General features: G+C 37.4%; 1 protein-coding gene across 1 annotated transcript in view; it reads left to right on the top strand.

Moving 5' to 3' along the window:
• LOC131044799 (alpha-L-arabinofuranosidase 1) overlaps positions 1–18,693 on the top strand; it is a 262,170-nt gene that overhangs the window by 16,176 nt on the left and 227,301 nt on the right. The window contains exons 2-3 of the mRNA XM_057978239.2: positions 11,993–12,047; positions 12,513–12,724. Coding sequence (XP_057834222.2) covers positions 11,993–12,047; positions 12,513–12,724 — 267 coding nt within the window. The remainder of the gene's footprint in view (positions 1–11,992; positions 12,048–12,512; positions 12,725–18,693) is intronic.

The following is an 18,693-nucleotide window of genomic DNA, read 5'->3' as shown; positions in this document are numbered from 1 at the left end:
TAAAGCTATAAGTGGTTCTTCGTAATTTAGATTTATTTTCTCATTTACTTTTGACTGTTGTGGTGAAAGCTAACATGCTGCCAAGGTGATTGTCCTTCATTTTCTGTAATCTAAAACCATGTGTATTGCTTGTGGAATTTTTTCCAACACTTGTATGAATCTGCCTCGTTTTTCCTTTATGAATATTGTCACCCCTCCATGTTCTCTCCCTTTTTCAGCCACTTCATTCCATATTGATACTTTTGTATACTCTACAAAATCCGAGATTTCACACCCATCATGTTTGTGAGTCTTCATAAGAACTATCATGTCTTTATATTCAGGTATGGGCCCTAAATTTAAACCTCTACTTCAAGGGCAACCTCTGCAATTCCAGCTTACCATCATAGTTGTCTAGTGTCATCCTACTTTCACTAAGGGCTTTTCAGCGATGCCCATTTGCCTTATAACCTAGCTTTTCTCACTTTTTTCTATTCCTTCCATTGCTCTTCTTGTTGAATTGGTGTCAAATGCTTATCTAAATAAAAGCGTGATCTTTTCACTAACTCTCTGTTCTTTAGAAGTTGTTGCTTATCATCTTTGACTTTCATTACAACTTGGATATTTCTATCTCTTCCACCTTATTTTACTTTTCCAAGCCTGTGTGCATGGCAGATTTGTCCTTTCCACATCAGTTTTTTCTCAAGAATAACCTCTTACTATTATTGGTGTTTCCCTTCTCTCCATAATTTTTTATTCCTTTAATGATGCTGTTGGCTGACTTACTGCTTCTTTCCCTCTCTTCCACCAATTGTCGTTTTATCCTTTTTTTTATTAATATTTCCCTTTGTTTTCCCGATGGTTCTTTGACTACTCTTGCTCATGTCTTAGTCTCCTCTAGTTGACTCTATATTTTGTTCTCCTTTATTTCAATGTTCTATATCACCATTTGCAGCTCTTTTATTTGTGCCATGTTTGTTTTTTGTGTGATTTCCATTTTGTCTTTCTGTGTAGTTCTTTGTGCTGTATGTTGCTGTAGCACATGTAGTTTTTGCTGCCTAACTTCCATCATTTTCCGCAGAAGGAACCCATTGTTATCCAATGCAATTGTACAATGTTTCATACGCTCTCTCTATTTCTTCCCTCCATTGGGGTGTGAGGGGGCACCCACAGGTTTTTGAACCAGGGAATTGTAGACCAGCATATTGTTGCACCCAATCAAGTGCTCTCTATATTTTTCACCACAATCTGAGTGCAAGGTTGTATCCACAGGGTTTGAACGAGGGACCTCTTTCACATTGGGCCAGCATAGTACCACTGCATTCCAGGCCCAAACCCACTGAAGTTGTATCTCAAACAAAATAGGTGGCTTTTAGATTTTTCAAATAGATATTTTTAATTTCTGGAATCGGTGTCATTTCTTTTTCTTGACCAGCTTTGCAAGTCTATTTTTGAGTGCTCCAAAAGACAGACTAGAAATGTCCTAGGAAATATAAATGACAAGCTGATTCCAGAAAAGCATAAAATAAAGAAACTAGGTATCGCAAGGATGTTGTGGAACCTCAGAAGATCATTTTTAACAAGAGTAATCTCTCTGCATGCATAATAATTTCATTTTGAATTTTCATCTTGAATACGGAAATTGGTAATTTTGATCTGATTCCAAGACTGCAGTTAGTTCACTGAAAGGGATGTAGAATTTTCTGGAAAGGTATATCAGAGAAGTCACTTTAATTATTGAAATTGTCCAAGTAAATTAGTAGCTTTTAAGGGCAGAGTCTTGAGTTTATCCCCTCTTATTGCACCTTTTTTGTTTAAGTGTTTTAGCTTTAGTCTTGGTCAGCTCAACTTCTAGAAGTTTTCTACCCTAGTTCTGTTTGGTTGTAGTTGTACGTATTTTCTATAATATATTAACATAATTGCTTTCTATTTTATTAACAGAGATTTCATGAGTTGCATTACAAGTATCATTTTATTTATGGCCTTGTGTTGAAATCAAAGAAACAGGACTCGAACTCGGCTCGGACTCAGCAAGGCCGACTCGGACTCGGACTCGGGACTTGGCATCACACTCGGCTGGACTCAGGAAAGTGAAAAACTCAAGAAATTTAGAGATTTTTAAAGATTTAAAACTTGTTTCAGCCTTTCAGGCACCCTTTATTGAATACACCTTAAAGACACAATAACATCATCAAACTCGGCTCATTTGATTACATACACAAGTATACATCAATCACATAAGCATAAATGCAAATTGTAGCTGAAGGAAATAACAAACATAGATATATAAATATTGTCAAATGTATACAATATTACAAAACTCATGGAATAAAAAATCCATGTCATCATATGATCATCATCAAATGTTTCATACAAATACCAAAGCTAAATACAACTACAAGCCTATGGCTCAGAGGAGCTTGCACCCTCCGGCCCTGGCCCCCTGTGAAGGCGTTTAAGGTAGGTCCTGGATGATTCGACAGCCATAGCCGCTCCTCGTGACACCATGCCATGCTCACCAACATCAGGAACATCCGTGTCACTATCTGCCTCTGAATCTCCTGTCTGTGCTCGTGCTCTCTGCTCCTCTTGTGCCATGGCTACAATCTCAGCCTCTATATCTACATGGTCGATCCAATCAGTGTCAGACTCGGAGCTTAAATTTTCCCTACTTCTATCGACGCAGTTTCCTCCCATATTTTTCGACGGGGGTTTGGGGGCAGCGCCCCCAAGGTGGGGTCAAGGGGCAGTGCCCCTTGCGAGGCCAAAAATACTTATTATTTAATAAAGTTGTCAGGTGTTATTTTTCTATTGGTTGACATGTTGTAACCCTAATTTTTCTCATTCTCAGGCGAAGGTTGTAGTAAACAAAGACGATACCATTCATTTAAAAAACGTTTTAAAATGTATTTTTTTTGTCATTTTACTAACCCAGCTAGTAGCCGAGTTTGGGGCTCAGGACTCGCCGAGTTTGGCGAGTTTGAGCCAAACTCGCCAACTTGGCGAGTCTGGCGAGTTTGCTCGCTAGACTCGGATGAGTCCGAGTTCGAGTCCTACAGACTCGACGAGCATGACTCAGACTCGGACTTGCCGAGTTTAGGCGAGTCCTGTTTCTATGGTTGAAATAGTAGCTAGCTCGGATACCTATCTACTGTATTTTAATGTTGTCAATGACAATTAAAATACACATGTATTATCTATTATGTAAATCGAACTTAGGGCTGGGCCCAAATACATGTAACTTGTAATTTTGTCTTGCTTGGGCAAGACCTATATATAATGTAACTTGTGGATAGGACAGGCCCTATAAATGTAACTTGTAATTTGGTCTGACCCTAATTGGGCGATGTAACTTGTGGTCCTATATTGAATGTAACTTGTAGATAGGGTAGGCCCAATATGTATTTTGAGCGATTATGTAATTGGGCTGGGCCCAAACTCATGTAGCGTGTGGTAAAGGCAATCAAGCAATAACGTCTTAATAGGTCAAGACCTATTTGGACGATATACATAATATTATTATTAAATTAACAAGGTAGGCCGACTTGAGACTTGACACCACAAGTCAAGTATATAAGCAAGTCATTTGCATAGCATAATGAATTAATTTCACATACAAGGCGAATCATTCTTAAGGCTGTCAACACATGTAATTTGCTCTCCAACATTTGGCGATCTCTCTCTCTCTCTTGTGCGAACTTGCTCCTCATCCATTGTGTGAAGGTTGGCTGTTAGGTGATGCTATCAAGATCTTGCGAAGCGAATAAAGACTTGCCTTGAGCGAATTTGATGCTGATGATAAGGGCTACAATCTCCATTATCATATAAAGAGGAATTCAGATTTGCTATCTTGTTGGTTGAACAACAATCTGAGATAAGCACACTTGCCTTGTAATTGCCTACATTTGAGATAATACACATTGCACTTTGTGGCTGGGTTTTTCACCTCCAAGAGGCAGGTTTTCTCAGGGTATTGGTGTGTCTTGTTTTGTGTTTTTATTGTTGTTACTGTTCTGTTATAACTTGATTATTTAAGATTAACATCTAATTGCTTAAAATTAACATGGTATCAGAGCTTTAGGTTCATTCTAAATAATCAGATTATTAGTTGTCCTTCACTTTCAATTTGTTGTTAGTTTTGCAAGATGGTTACAGGTCTGAAAGTCGAGGACAAACTTGAAGGTGCCCTAAATTTTACACCATGGAAGTTCCGTTACAGTTTGTGAAAGATAAGGATCTAACCGAGCCTTCGGATCCGAATGAGCTAAAGCAATTCAAGAAGTCTACTGTGAATCAAAAAGTTCAACAACAATGTTTGCTTGACAAATTAAAGGCATCGATGGGACGATAGCAAGAATAAGATTTCAAGTGCTCTCATTCCTCTATTCTCAATTATAGGGTCCACCTGGTTGGAGATTTGCATCTGATTACCTTATTGTTATTAGTGTCTTATCTAGTGCTGAAGGTTCTCTTGCTTGTTAACTACTTCATTTGAGGGTGCTTTCATATGTTGGTTTGTGCACTTGTTTTCAGATCTTAGTATTGCCTAACTTTCTTCCTAAGGTTTGGAACAATCACCCTAGTTCGAGCCTTGTTCTTGTGTTAAGAATTTGTTCTAATCCATTTTGAACTATTGAAGATAGCTTTGCCCTACTCTCTATTTTAAGTATGTTTAGCTCTCAACCTATTTGATGTGGTGATCCGAATTGATGCATTGATCTAAATACATCCTTGGCACTTAAGACTTCAACATGTGTATTCAGATATAAATCTAGGAGTATTATGATGGATATAACAACAAGCACAAATAGAAAGATGAATAAATTTATAGGAGATTCAAAAACATGGAACCTCAGTCATTGGTGTGATAGACATCCTACTTAGTATCTATGCCCAATGTTGACCTTACTATCTTCATATTATGATCTGATCCCTTATGCTACTTGCTGCATAGCTCTGATGCACTGTATTCTATCTGAGTCTTGAAATGCTCAATAGTCTTGTTGCTCTGGAATTATATACTCTTATGGTTTGTCTCTTGATTTGCATCAAATTTCTTAACATCGTATGGACTGCATTTTCTGTCCTGTTTTATGTTTGGATAAGGATGTCATGTAGGGCTGTGACTGTGTAACACTTGGTTCTCTTCAGCTCTTCATAATAGGCTCTCATGTTCTTTGTTATGTTGTTATTATAATCTTGCTCTGCTCCTCTTGTGTAGAGGATTGCCTTTAGCTCTAATGCGTTTTCTGTCATGGCTTTCATCATCCTTACATAATATTCATTGTGACACTATCTCTTCAATTTAAGCATACTGCCTATTACATTCTTTGAAGTAAGTATTCTTTTGATGATGAAACCTAAGATGAATGAGGTATCTAATTTATTGAAGTTGGCTTTTGATCATACGCTTGTGCTCAACTACAATGTGTATCCTTTTGAGTGGTCGATACTCATATTTGATTTTATGCATTGGCTGGAAAGACAATTAGGCTTATATACCTTGCTTATGGATTTTGTAAAATGTTTTCTGAAGTCATACACTTGCCTTAGTTTTCTAATATAAGCTAACTCTTTGTTATTCAACTATGGAAAACAATTTTAGAATGTTGTGTAGCTTTACACTATGGTTGAAGTTGTTCATAGACTGGCAATATCCTTTTGAGCAATCTTGGCATATGTTGTCAATGGTGGAAGTCTAGATAAGTTACTTTACATGTTAATTCATTCTATTGGGATATTTTCTCTTCAAGAGTTTCTTGAATTACCATGCCTTCAAGCTTAAGAGGGAGCTTGGTTTCTTCACTTGAAGGTATGCCTTGATCATAACGATTGTACCATAGGTCCATTTCGTAAAAGTGAAGTAGGGAAAAGATTGGCATTTCTCATCTTTGATTTATGGCTGCCTTCCTTGATTGATTCTTAGTTTATGCAATCTTCACGAGACTTGATTACCTCAGTTTTATATTAAGAATCAAAAGAGAGTTCCATATGGAAGTTTTTGAAAATATTAAGCTAAATGTACTTAGAAGGAAACATTTGCTCTTGCTGCTAGATATACTAATATTAGAACCACTATAGCTAATGCTGTAGGTTGGAAGTTAGATATAAAGACTTTTTTCTTAATGTTGTCTATATTGAACAACTTGAAAGTTATGAGATTCATAATAGAGAAACTCATGTGTGCAGACTGAAGAAAGCTCTCTACGGTCTCAAGCAAGCTCCTAGGGCTTGGTATGAAAGAATTGATAAGTACTTAGTTAGTTTAGGGTTGTATAAGAATAATGTTGATCCTAACATTTACTTTAAAGTATTTAATGGTGAAATGCTAATTCTGGTTTTATATGTGGATGATTTATTTCTAACTGGCGAAGATAGTCTCATCATTAGGTGTAAGAAAGAATTAGCTACTAAATTTGAAATGAAGAATCTAGGTCTAATGCATTACTTTCTAGGATTAGAAGTGTGGCAAAGACCTAATGAAATTATTCTAAGTCAAGGAAAATATACTATTGATATATTAAAAAGATTTGGTATGATGGATTGTAAACCTATGTCTACTCCTATGGAAAATAACTTGAAGAAGTTGAGTATTTCTGCAGCTAACTCTGATTTTGCAGATCCTTCAGAGTACAAGCAGTTGATTGGATCTTGGATGTATCTAGTCAACACTAATTTGCTATACAGTAAGCGCACTTAGCCAATTCATGAACCAGCCAAAGCATGTTCACCTGGTGGCAGTCAAGCACATCCTGAGATACTTGCGTGGAACAGTTGGCTATGGACTGAAGTATCCAATCAACTTAGTAATCAATTTGAAAGGCTACACTGATTCTGATTGGGCCGGAAGTGTTACTGACAGGAAAAACACTTTTGGAATCTATTTCAACTTGGGTTCCACTATGATCTCTTGGGCCAGTAGGAAACAATCCTCAGTTGCATTGAGTACTGCAGAAGCTGAATACATTGCTTCAAGTGTGGCAACTAGAGAAGTAGTTTGGCTTCGCAAGCTTCTTGCTGGGTTGTTTGGACAACCTTGGGAATCCACTGTTATTTATTATGATAATCAGAGTTGTATTAAAATGTCTAATAATCCTGTGTCTCATGACAGGTCAAAACACGTGGAAACTCATTATCACTATATTCGTGATATGGCACAAAGAGGTGCCATCTAGTTGAAATATATCAGCACTGATGAACAGGTTTCTGATGTTCTCACCAAGCCTCTAGCTGGAGTGAAGTTTGAGTACTTCAGAGGCTCGAGTGAAGTTTGAGTACTTCAGAGAGAAGCTTGGAATTGTGGAGAACACAATATTGATTGAGAGGGAGTCTCAATTCTAGTGATGCAATTTAGACTGCATCTTCCACCCTCTGTAGGCAATGCAAGGTGGAGTCACCCTCTGCGGGCAATGCAAGGTGACTGTGTATTTTTCTCTGGGAGAAGGCTGAGGTGTAAGACCTCTTCCACCCTCTGCGGGCAATGCAAGATGGACATCATGAAATGAGTTCATGATATTTATGTGTTTTATTGCAGGTATACTCTATGGAGCTTATGCATTCATCCTTGCAGGCAATGCAAGATGAAGGTCATGAATGGATCATGACAAGTGGTAGCTATCCTCCCTAGCTAAGAGGGAGTGTTGAAATAATAGCTAGCTCGGATACCTATCTATTGTATTTTAATGTTGTCAATGACAATTAAAATACACACGTATTATCTATTATGTAAATCGAACTTAGGGCTGGGCCCAAATACATGTAATTTGTAATTCTGTCTTGCTTGGGCAAGACCTATATATAATGTAACTTGTGGATAGGACAGGCCCTATAAATGTAACTTGTAATTTGGTCTGACCCTAATTGGGTGATGTAACTTGTGGTCTTATATTGAATGTAACTTGTAGATAGGGTAGGCCCAATATGTATTTTGAGCGATTATGTAATTGGGCTGGGCCCAAATTCATGTAGCGTGTGGTAAAGACAATCAAGCAATAGCATCTTAATTGGTCAAGACCTATTTGGATGATATACATAATATTATTATTAAATTAACAAGGCACGCTGACTTGAGACTTGACACCACAAGTCAAGTATATAAGCAAGTCATTTGCATAGCATAATGAATTAATCTCACATACAAGGCGAATCATTCATAAGGCTGTCAACACATGTAATCTGCTCTCCAACATTTGGCGATCTCTCTCTCTCTCTTGTGCGAACTTGCTCCTCATCCATTGTGTGAAGGCTGGCTGTTAGGTGATGCTATCAAGATCTTGTGAAGCGAATGAAGACTTGCCTTGAGCGAATTTGATGCTGATGATAAGGGATACAATCTCCATTATCATATAAAGAGGAATTCAGATCTGCTATCTTGCTAGTTGAACAACAATCCGTGATAAGCACACTTGCCTACATTTGAGATAATACACATTGTACTCTGTGGCTGGGTTTTTCACCTCCAAGAGGCAGGTTTTCCGAGGGTATTGGTGTGTCTTGTTTTGTGTTTTTATTGTTGTTACTGTTCTGTTATAACTTGATTATTTAAGATTAACATCTGATTGCTTAAAATTAACAGGGAGCACTTGTAGGGTATATGAGACAGATGAGATTTTACACATGCTTTTTCTGCATATATGCTGTTTTTGCCATTGTTTTTAGACAGCTTACTTGTCATTTATGTAATATCCCTTGCTGTTGTATGACTGTAAATGTACAAGGAATATTGGTGAACAGTTGTCTTCCAAACTTCTATCTGCTGTTACAAAGTTCTGATTGCTTTTTCTGTGGTTGTTTTGATGCTAATGCAGTTTATGTTTGTTTGTTTGAACATATAGATGCAATAACTGAAAAACAGATTTGCTAATGAAGACAATAAATATCCCATTCAATTTATCACATACAGCTAATTGTCATTTTGTCAAACATAGGGCATGCATCCTCAGATTGGAAACAAGACTTATTACAGCTTATTTAAATCTCAGAAATTGATCCTATTATTTGAATGCAATCTCACTTACAACCATCAAGCTCTAGGCTTGCAAAATATATGCCTTTCCCTCTATACTCAGAAATATGAATGATCACCTATGGCAGCCACACCAACAAACTATGTAGGCAATGTAAACTATGACAAAATCGAAGTATGAACCTGGTAAATAGATCGCCCACTGCTGAAGATGAAGAAGCAAGCAATAACCAAGGAAATGTGCCCTTCGAAGACCCAAATCAGGCTCCTTTCCTAACCGCCCCTGTTCTGGTTTACTTCAGACTGTAGAAAATAATCCACAGCTGCTAGGTCCTCTTTCAAGCACTAAAATGCATCGGTACCATCATAGGAAGTGATTGCTCCAGTCAGAAGATGAAGTCGTGGCTTCAGTGGGGTACTATGTGCAAAATCGTGGTGTGTTCCTAGCTATGGCACTGACTGTAAAAGACTGTGAATAATAACTCAGAATTCTGTAGAAGTAATCAGCTCTTATGTAGCCAAATCGATGGAGACTCCAAGCACCAAAAGTTCTCCAACGATCTCCAAATCAACCCTGTCAAAATTTGGCCCTTGACCACCAATTAAGCTCCAAGTTGAACTCCTGAGGTAGAGCCCACAACCAGTGATAATTCAGAAGATATTTCACAACCTCAAAATCGCATTACCAATTGAGAGTTTTCGTTCCCAATGGCTGAAGATAAACTGCAGAAACCCTTTCCACAAGCTATCAAACAAAGAAGGTGTCAAAACATTCGATCCCAAGACAATGAGCCTTATCCCCTATTTATTCTTTTTCTCACATGGATCGGCCTCCTTCTAGAAGATTCCCTTTTAATAAAATAATATTTAATTGCACCTTAAAATAATATTTAATTGCACTTTAGATAATATCAAAATATCATTATAATATAAAATGCAATTGACTTCACACGTGACATCATACGTGAGAATACATTATCTCACTAAAAATCATATAAAAATAAAATGTGAAGCCACAAGCAACTGCCGAAGCCACCCTCTTTGTCATGTCCCTCCTTGATCGTTACCAAAAAATGATTATTTGAAACTTATTTATTTATTAAATATTATTATTTACTAATAATATAAATTAATATTATACTATAAGCATAATTTCCATATATTATAAATTATCAGAAATAAATAAATGGATTTATTCACAATTTTCTAACATTTAAACCACCAGCCTAAATTCTCTTGATCGGCTAGTTTAGAGTCTTAACGATTTATTAAACCCAAACTGTCCTCCAAAAGCCACGTAAGATAAAGAGGTGTGTGATAAAGGGAACACAGAGACATTTACCACTTCAACTATTTACTAAGTCAAAAGGCAAGTCTAGAAGACATCACCTTTAGGAAGCACGTGGCCATGAAGAGACATAACCCTCCAAGGTTGATTGAGGATATTTATTGTAGATTGACACTTAAAAAAGGTATCGGGATGTTGATAGGGTAGAAAACAAAAACGGAAGAAGTATAGAAGAGAGTCGGGTCTAAATCAACAGGCAATTCACACATGTACGTAATATCAAATACTGGCCACACCGTCCATAGGTTATATCTGGCATAATTTAGCATAGGTAGACACAATAATCGTATCAAGATTTATAAGGTATAACTGCTATCAGAATTATAAGATACAGTCAAATTGTTATCAGATTTAATAGGTGTAAATGCTTAGGATCGAGGACTAATTAATCACGGTCTTAAGTACAATAAATTGGTGATTAGAGTAGCATCGTATAGGAATTGCTCTGGAGTGATTCAATTGTATTTAGTTAACACTAACAGATTAGTTAAATTGGGAAAGACACAATTTGGAGAGGGCAATGCCAAGAGACAAGGGACATGTCTGTTGGAGCATCCATGTTCACCGTTTATGAGGATCGTCCAAATCATTTAGAAAAAGGATGATGGAATTGGAAACTTAGTAACTCTTATTCATATACTTGGATCTGCTCTTTGAGCACCTATCTAATTGGTTCTTATTGGTTGCAAGCACGTCAACCACAAATCAGAATTGTTATTAAGTTCCAGACAGTAACATCTTGATTCTGGGTGGTATGCTCGGGAATGTGCTAATTATATTAAACCTGATAAAAAATTTATACAGGATTTAATAATAATATTTAGTAGTAATGTTAACATAGACTATAATACATAAGGCAGTCATATTTGATCTTATATACAGTGGCAGACCAGATCTGACGCATGTCAGATCTGTCTGCTATTACAGCTATTAGATAGAGTAATGATTAGAGTTTTAGGAATTGGTAGTGCTAATAGTTTATATTGTAGAGAATATAATTTGACTTTACATATTAATTTATGTATATATATATAAAAGGGTGATTAGACCAATAACAATATTAAATTGTATTATCAGAAAGAACTTAATAATAATCTAATAATAGAAAATAATATAATGACTATAATTATTATAATACTTTATAAGAACTGCTCTGCAGTAAAATATATATATTATAGTACTATCTGAAAATAAATACAAGTATATATAAATATGTACAAATAGTAATTTGAATGAACATTTTACTGATTGAACTGTGGAACTGATACTGATTTGATTCATGTTGAGATGGATTGGTCTCCTACTTAAGTTAGTTAAGTGTATAGAAATAGATTAATTATGGTTAAACAGGCCTAACTTAGTAGGGGCATTACTCTCTTATCAACTCCTTGGCCTTCGAGGGTCAAGTAATAGGCCAAACCCCTCTGCGAACTGATCCTCATGAAAATGGGGACATTACAATTTACTTCAAATCTCTTTACATGAAGTGTATAAATCATTATTACTCATTATTGTTGAATAGAGTAACTGCATGATTCCCGCATGACATAAAAAGGACCTAATTTTTTATGAGGTCCTTTAATCTCTGATATACTTATAGAATTGTTTTGAGTTTATAAAGCTTCCTTTTAATTTTGATTTATCAATTTGTGTCTACGGTGAATTGCCCAATCTCTAGTATCTGAGGATTATGTGTGCAGGAGATCAATCATGCTGGAGCTGGTGGGTTATGGGCAGAGCTTGTAAGTAATAGAGGTATGGCCAAGTCTTTTCTTGGTTGAATCTATGATGCATTGGATGAACTACATTTTCTATCTTCAGCTGTAGGCAGAGTTTGATACCTATATTAAATGGCAGAACCATGAAAACTAGCAAGAAATTGAATTTTTTACTTGACTCATAAACATGTCTCTTTCTCCTACAAGAAAAGAAAATAAAAAATTTGATTGAGTTAGAAACTGTTTACTCATGGAGTGATTTTTTTCTGATATAAATGTTTTGTAGTAAAATTTTTTCTTTGGTTTTTCCTGGGTAGAGAGGAGCATGCACTGCTATAAGCCATACAATTATCAGCTTTAGATATGGGCAAACTCTGTATAATAAAAACAACACAATATCATAAACTTCCATTTGTATATGTTTTCTTGCAGGATTGATTTAGTCAGTATCAATGTATTGTAGCTGACATGTTCTGATCATGAGTTTATTTGTTGGTAACAGGATTTGAAGCAGGGGGGCCTAACACACCATCAAATATAGACCCATGGTCCATTATTGGGGATGTGAAATCTGTATTGTTGGTGACAGATCGTTCATCAAGCTTTGAGCGCAATAAAATCGCACTGCGGATGGAAGTCTTCTGTGACAGTGAAGGAACAAACCAGTGTCCTGAGGGTGGCGTTGGAGTTTATAATCCCGGCTACTGGGGAATGGTATTTAAGAATTTTTTTTGTAATTCTTTTCTTGCACTTGAGTATGTATTGCATTTCTTTTATTCTGTTGGAAGCATACAGATTTTTTGTAATATGTGGAACAGAATTATTCTTTTGTACTTCCATTTCTATGCTTTTGTGCTTGTCAATAGCTAATTTTGCAAATTCCAGCTTGTACATACTCAACAAACCGATGAATTTGTAATCACCAATCAAAATTTAAATAGAAAAGTATCCCTGTATTGCTTTGCCCCATGCAGCAATGTTTTAATGGCTAAATAGTACACATTCGACATTCTCAACCCTTTTTGCATTTACCTTACTGGAAATTATCGTTATAAACATGGTTCAACATATATAATCACTTAATCTTGAATCCTTGGCTAAGGTCACTCCTTACTCAATGCCTGATTTTATAGATGTTCAAGTTGAATTAACCAGAGAAAGACGTCATTGTCCATGGAAGTAATTTTTCATTAATCATCAAATCCTTTGAGTTATTTTGTGCCATATTATTTTTTCATACTTTCATCTGTTCTTTGTCTGGGGCTGCTAGCCTTCTTTGTCTTGAAGATATTTTTCTTTTAGCTTTTGATTGTTCTGTATGGTATTTGCTCTGTATATTGACAGGTTATGTTGCTATATGAAATAATTAATAATAGTAGGTCTTGAAACACAGACTTAATGTAACTTTTCCTTTTTTTTTTAGCTGATGAACTTTTAGTGCAATATGAAAAGCAAAATTCATATTTTTTAGTTAGTTGCCCAATTCTTTGAAATAATCTAATGTCGTGCTCATCTCCCATTTACATCTTTTCTTTACCTCAATGTTGCCAACCTTATCTATTGTTCACTCTTTTTCTCTTTTGTTTTCATTGACCTTTTTATCTATGTTACCGAATTGACCAAAAAATCTAGGCTTACTTGGGTATGATTGATTTTGGAAAATCAGAATTGGGTTTGATTTGCATGTGGGTTCATCTAGGGCATGGTTTATTGTGATTGGATTTGTTTGAAATTCTTTGTGAGTGTCATTGTCAAACCAAGCCCTAAACCCTAAATTGACTGTAATTTTCACTTGCATTTTGTTTGATGAGTAATAGGAGAATAAAAATTGCTATTCTTTTTTTTGATGAGTAATAGGAGAACAAAAAAAACTATGCTTTGTTTGATGAGTAAGCAGTGCCATGAGTGAACTTTGATTTTTACTACATACTTTTACTTTTACTGCAAGTGTTGGGTTTTCTTGTGGCTCTTTTATTCCATCTTGTTGGAGTGAACAATGCATTTTACCCAATTGGTTGACCGTCTTAGTCTTGTTCACACTAGTTATCTTAGGGTTCACATAGAATGCTTATCACTTTATTGTCTCAAGTCATAAGATTAAGATGCATGTCATAATCTTATGTAATCCTATGTTACCTTGGTTTATATAATTAAGGGTTCTCTTTGTATTCTTATTCATTGCAATTGATCATATTCATGCGGTCATATACTTTTGGAATTGACAAAAATAGCCAAGAAATAGTGCTCAAAGGCTAGTTAATAACTCCCCCACCGCTTAGGTGGTTTTCAGATCAAAACAAGAGGTTTTTACTCCCAGAGGGCAGTTTTTGAAATCCAATGGTGGGTTTGTAGTTAGGTGGAATATTTTGTCAACCAAGGAGAATACATTACAGGTGTTGTTGACGCAGCCAACTTATCACCCAACTAACCCCCCACTTCATTTGCATGTGTGATTTGGTATTCCAACTTTGTAGGCTTTGTTCTTAGTCATTTGGGCTCCTTTTTGTGAGAATACTTTTTTTTAATAAAATTTTGTTAATTTTAGATCAGACTGATAGCAATAACAGAAAATCAACACAATAAACACTGGGAACACAATAGTACCCTGGGAAAACCTCCCTCTTGGAGGTGAAAAACTCAGCAACCAGATCTCAGTTTATATTAGACAATATCAGTGTGTCTCTTTACAACTTTTCTTCAACACTTGAAGCAACATATAAATCAGAACAGCAGAATGAAGATTCCAAACTAGGGCACAAGGAGTAGCTTGATAAACTTATCTGCAATATCAAGATTTGCTATTTGCTGTCATGCAGATCATTTGCGGAGCATAGGAGTGAATTCGTTGACTGTGAATTTGATTCGCTGCCCCAGAGACAATTCACTGTTCCTAGGAATGAATCACTGCCTCAAGAAGATAGTTCGCTGCTCTTGGAAGGATGATTCGCTAATAGTCTGTTGGAGAACTTCGCTGATCTTAGGCAGAGATAATTCGCTTGATTGAATGTGTGTAATCAAATTGTGTTTGATGCTTGCATGAACTCTGATTATATATGTAACTTAGCCGCCTTAAAGACCTTAGGTTGGCTTCACAAATAACAATAACATGATCTTATTTTGGCGCACAAATATAGGGTTGGACCAATTATATTACAATTTACATCGCTTGATATAGGGTCAACCCTATTCACATTTACAAGTTACATTTGCATATTATAGGGTAGGTCCTATTCACAAGTTTCATCGCCCATTATGGGGCAAGCTCAATTTACAAGTTACACTTTAATTTTGTATATCAATGTGACTAAGGCCAATAGGCCAATTAGTCACCCATAGGCTAGGTCAACCTGTTGGTGTTTGTTTTATCATCTACCAAACATTAGAATAGGATACCCGAAGGCATTCTATCCTCTCCTGGAAAATCACTACTGATTCCAAGGTCTATATGTGCGAACAAGCGACTTTAGTGAAATAGCTCCTTGGGTAGTGTATGCTGAAAATCTCAAGGGGGACTTTCGTTAAAAATGTCTTTGAACTGCTGGACTTAGACGGATTTAGCAATTTTAGGCTCTCTTTTTTTTTCGGATTTTCCGAGATTTCGACTTTCAAAAAGGAGAAAAGAGATAGGGTTTGAGAAGGCTAATCTAATCCTACAAACTCCAGAGACGGTATCAATTGGGTGCTCTTGAGAAACCAAACTTTGCTTCGCCACACTAGGGACAACTACACAAAGCCAATGGAATCTTCAATGGATTGTGCTTATGATTAAGATGTTGTGATGCACAAAGGATGGGCTCAGACTAACTTTGCACGGTGAAATGGAAATCATCCATTCACCAAAAGTATGAGCGGAGATACACCATCGATTGACACTTATCAAATCCTTCATTCAAATTAACAACAATGAAAGTAAATTTAAATTAACTTTAACTAAGTGTTGAGGAAATTGAAACCATGCAAATCATTCGAACAATAGGGATTACAAAGCCTTAAGAGAAAGCGCACATGCAATATATTAGCTGGAAATGACCTTACGCAACAATATGTCAAAAACCTCACCCTCTCCAAATGAGAGAAGGCAGCCTTATATAGTTTTTCAAAAATAAATGAACGACCAAGATCGAACAGTAATCAAGGGCCCGGATTGAAAGCTACAAACCCTAATTAGGGTTCCCAAAGCATTATTAGCTTGAATGAATAAGAAAGTGACATGTGGCACAACTGCTAATCTCATTGAGGTGAGTGTCCAGTTTCCTCTTTCGCAGATTTGATGTACCTGGACACAATAAGTTTGACCTCCTCCACAGTGACAGTTGGCAAGCTGCTGATTTCCCACTCAATTGCTTGGGCAAGAAAGTTCTCATCGATGAAGAGAAAATTTGCAATCCTCGAAAGATCGCCCTTGTCAATAATCCCCAAGTCTTTGAAGAAGCTTGACTGAATCCCGACTCTCAGGTTCTCTGCCTGCAAGTGCTTCTCCCTTATACTCTCTTTCTTCCAGATCTCTGATGCTACATGAAACACCTTGCTCAAGATCTCCCTGACACACTCCTCTGTCTCAAAGCACTTAGTCTCGAATTTCTTCAAAACTTCAACCCGTACCAGGTGTTAAAGTCATACCTATCTCCGGCCTGTATGACACCTGCATCTACCAAACTTCTCTTCGACAAGCCTCGGATAACCTTCAGATGCGTAAGTATTTCATCTTGAATTTCCTCCACGTCTTCCCAATTGGCAGCTAGGTCCTAGATATGGCTGACCAACGAAGAGGCTGACTCATGTGTTGACACTAAATTTTCCACCAGTATATCAACACGTGCTGAAGCATCTGAAATCCACTCCTTGGCTTGTGTGAATGTGGCCTTCATATCCTCGTAATCCTTCATCGAGTCCTACTGAAGAGGCTGTGGAGGGGTTACTGGGATCTCATGGTTAAGTGGCTTGGTAAGATGGAGAACATACTTCCTCCATTGCTGGTTTTCTTCTTCAACCTTCTTTCTCTTTTCTCTCTCTTGAGCTAAACTTGCCTTGAGGGCGTTACAAGAGTCATCAAAGTACTGGACCTCTTGGTCTTGGGTGGGCTTACCCAACTCTATAGTGGTGATCTTATAGTCCTCTGGGGCAACACTGTCCCGAGTTTTCCCTTCCTTCGGCATAGCTATTTGAACTGTCCTGAATCCCGCACTATCCCTCTGAATCAATGAGAACTTTCTAGCTGGCTTGGGCGGTTTGGCTATGACTGGCTCATTCACCTTCTCCAGAAATGCTGTTGTGATCTCTTCAGAACAGGCTTCCTTAGGGATCTTAGCCCTTATCCTTTCCCTTAGTCAATCAGGGATAGTTGATTTCTCTACGGTATTCTGATCAAACCCATCATCTGTCCTTCCTGGATTAGTAGCTATACCATCCAAGAAGACTACTGGAGATGCAGGCGTTTCAATTTGCTCTCTGTCCGGACTTTGGACGACTACTTTCATTATTTCCTCGATTGAAGGAGAAGGCACTCTCACTTCATTATTAACCATACATATGTCCATCTCCTGCTCCTCAACAACATTCTGATTAGGTACGACAGATGCGGCACTCAGGATGGAATGACCTTCGTTGGATTCCCGTCTCTCCCCTACAATTTTCTTTCCTATGGTCTTTCCAGAGCTTCCAACTAACTCCTTTCTCTTCCAGGACCCAACACTCTTTGGATTCTGGGCATTGCCTGCAGAGATACAAGGGTTGGAGGATAAAGAGTCATCTACTCCCATCAAGTCATAGGTCAAGGACACACCTTTAGACTTCAATTGTTTTGTCCTTTTAGATGTCCACCACTTAGAATACTCGACCACCGACCTCATGAGGTCTACCAGATCTGATTTCTCTCCCTCTGCCCAATCTATCAAGGCTAGTGGTTCATTCTTCATCTTTTCGAACCCTGGCTGCTGAAGCTCAAGGCTGTCCTCTACATGGTCAACAACTCTAAACACCTCCGTCACTCCTACCAGGCTCAAGGGAATCCTCGACCAAAATCTCTTCCTGATTTCAAAACTATTGGCTGCGTTAGCCCAATAATCTTCTAAATCAGCTCTGTGCTCAAATGTCATCCCTTCAACCCTTTTTATTTTGTGGAACGGATCAAAATTTTTCCTCGCCTTGTACAGATAAAAGGGATACCAAGCCAATTCCTTCTCAGCAGTGGCAACAGCTTGTGATGACAGACATGTTTCTAGTCCATTCCCAATTGTGAGAGAGGAGGTTCCCACCTTCTTTTGCTTATCTCTTTGAATTGCCATATACCCCTCCAGTTGCCTCACAACCTCGAGTAACACAACTCGGTTGGTAGGGTAAGCTCGAAGCTTATAGGGAGATCCGGTAAACCCCTGAATTCTAAGGTAAGTGAACTTTGGGTATTGGATATACCGATATCCAAATTTACGGATGAAGTCCATAGACTCTTAAGAGAGTCTCTAATGCAGTCCACCTTGCAACGTCTGTGTGATGTACTTGAGAAATGTATCATTCACCCTTTTAAAATGGAACTTTTCTTCCATGTGGAGCTGGGGATAACAATCATAGACTGGAAATTGGTTTTCGTTGTTTCCCACTTCCCCTCTGCAAGTGAGACCTCTATATCTGTAGGTTCTAGCCAAGGAATAAAACAGGTATGAACTCATGAAGAAGGTCCTATTTGC

The sequence above is a fragment of the Cryptomeria japonica genome, chromosome 8 (assembly GCF_030272615.1).
Source record: "Cryptomeria japonica chromosome 8, Sugi_1.0, whole genome shotgun sequence".
Taxonomy (NCBI): domain Eukaryota; kingdom Viridiplantae; phylum Streptophyta; class Pinopsida; order Cupressales; family Cupressaceae; genus Cryptomeria; species Cryptomeria japonica.
This window is presented reverse-complemented; position numbering and strand designations above follow the sequence as displayed.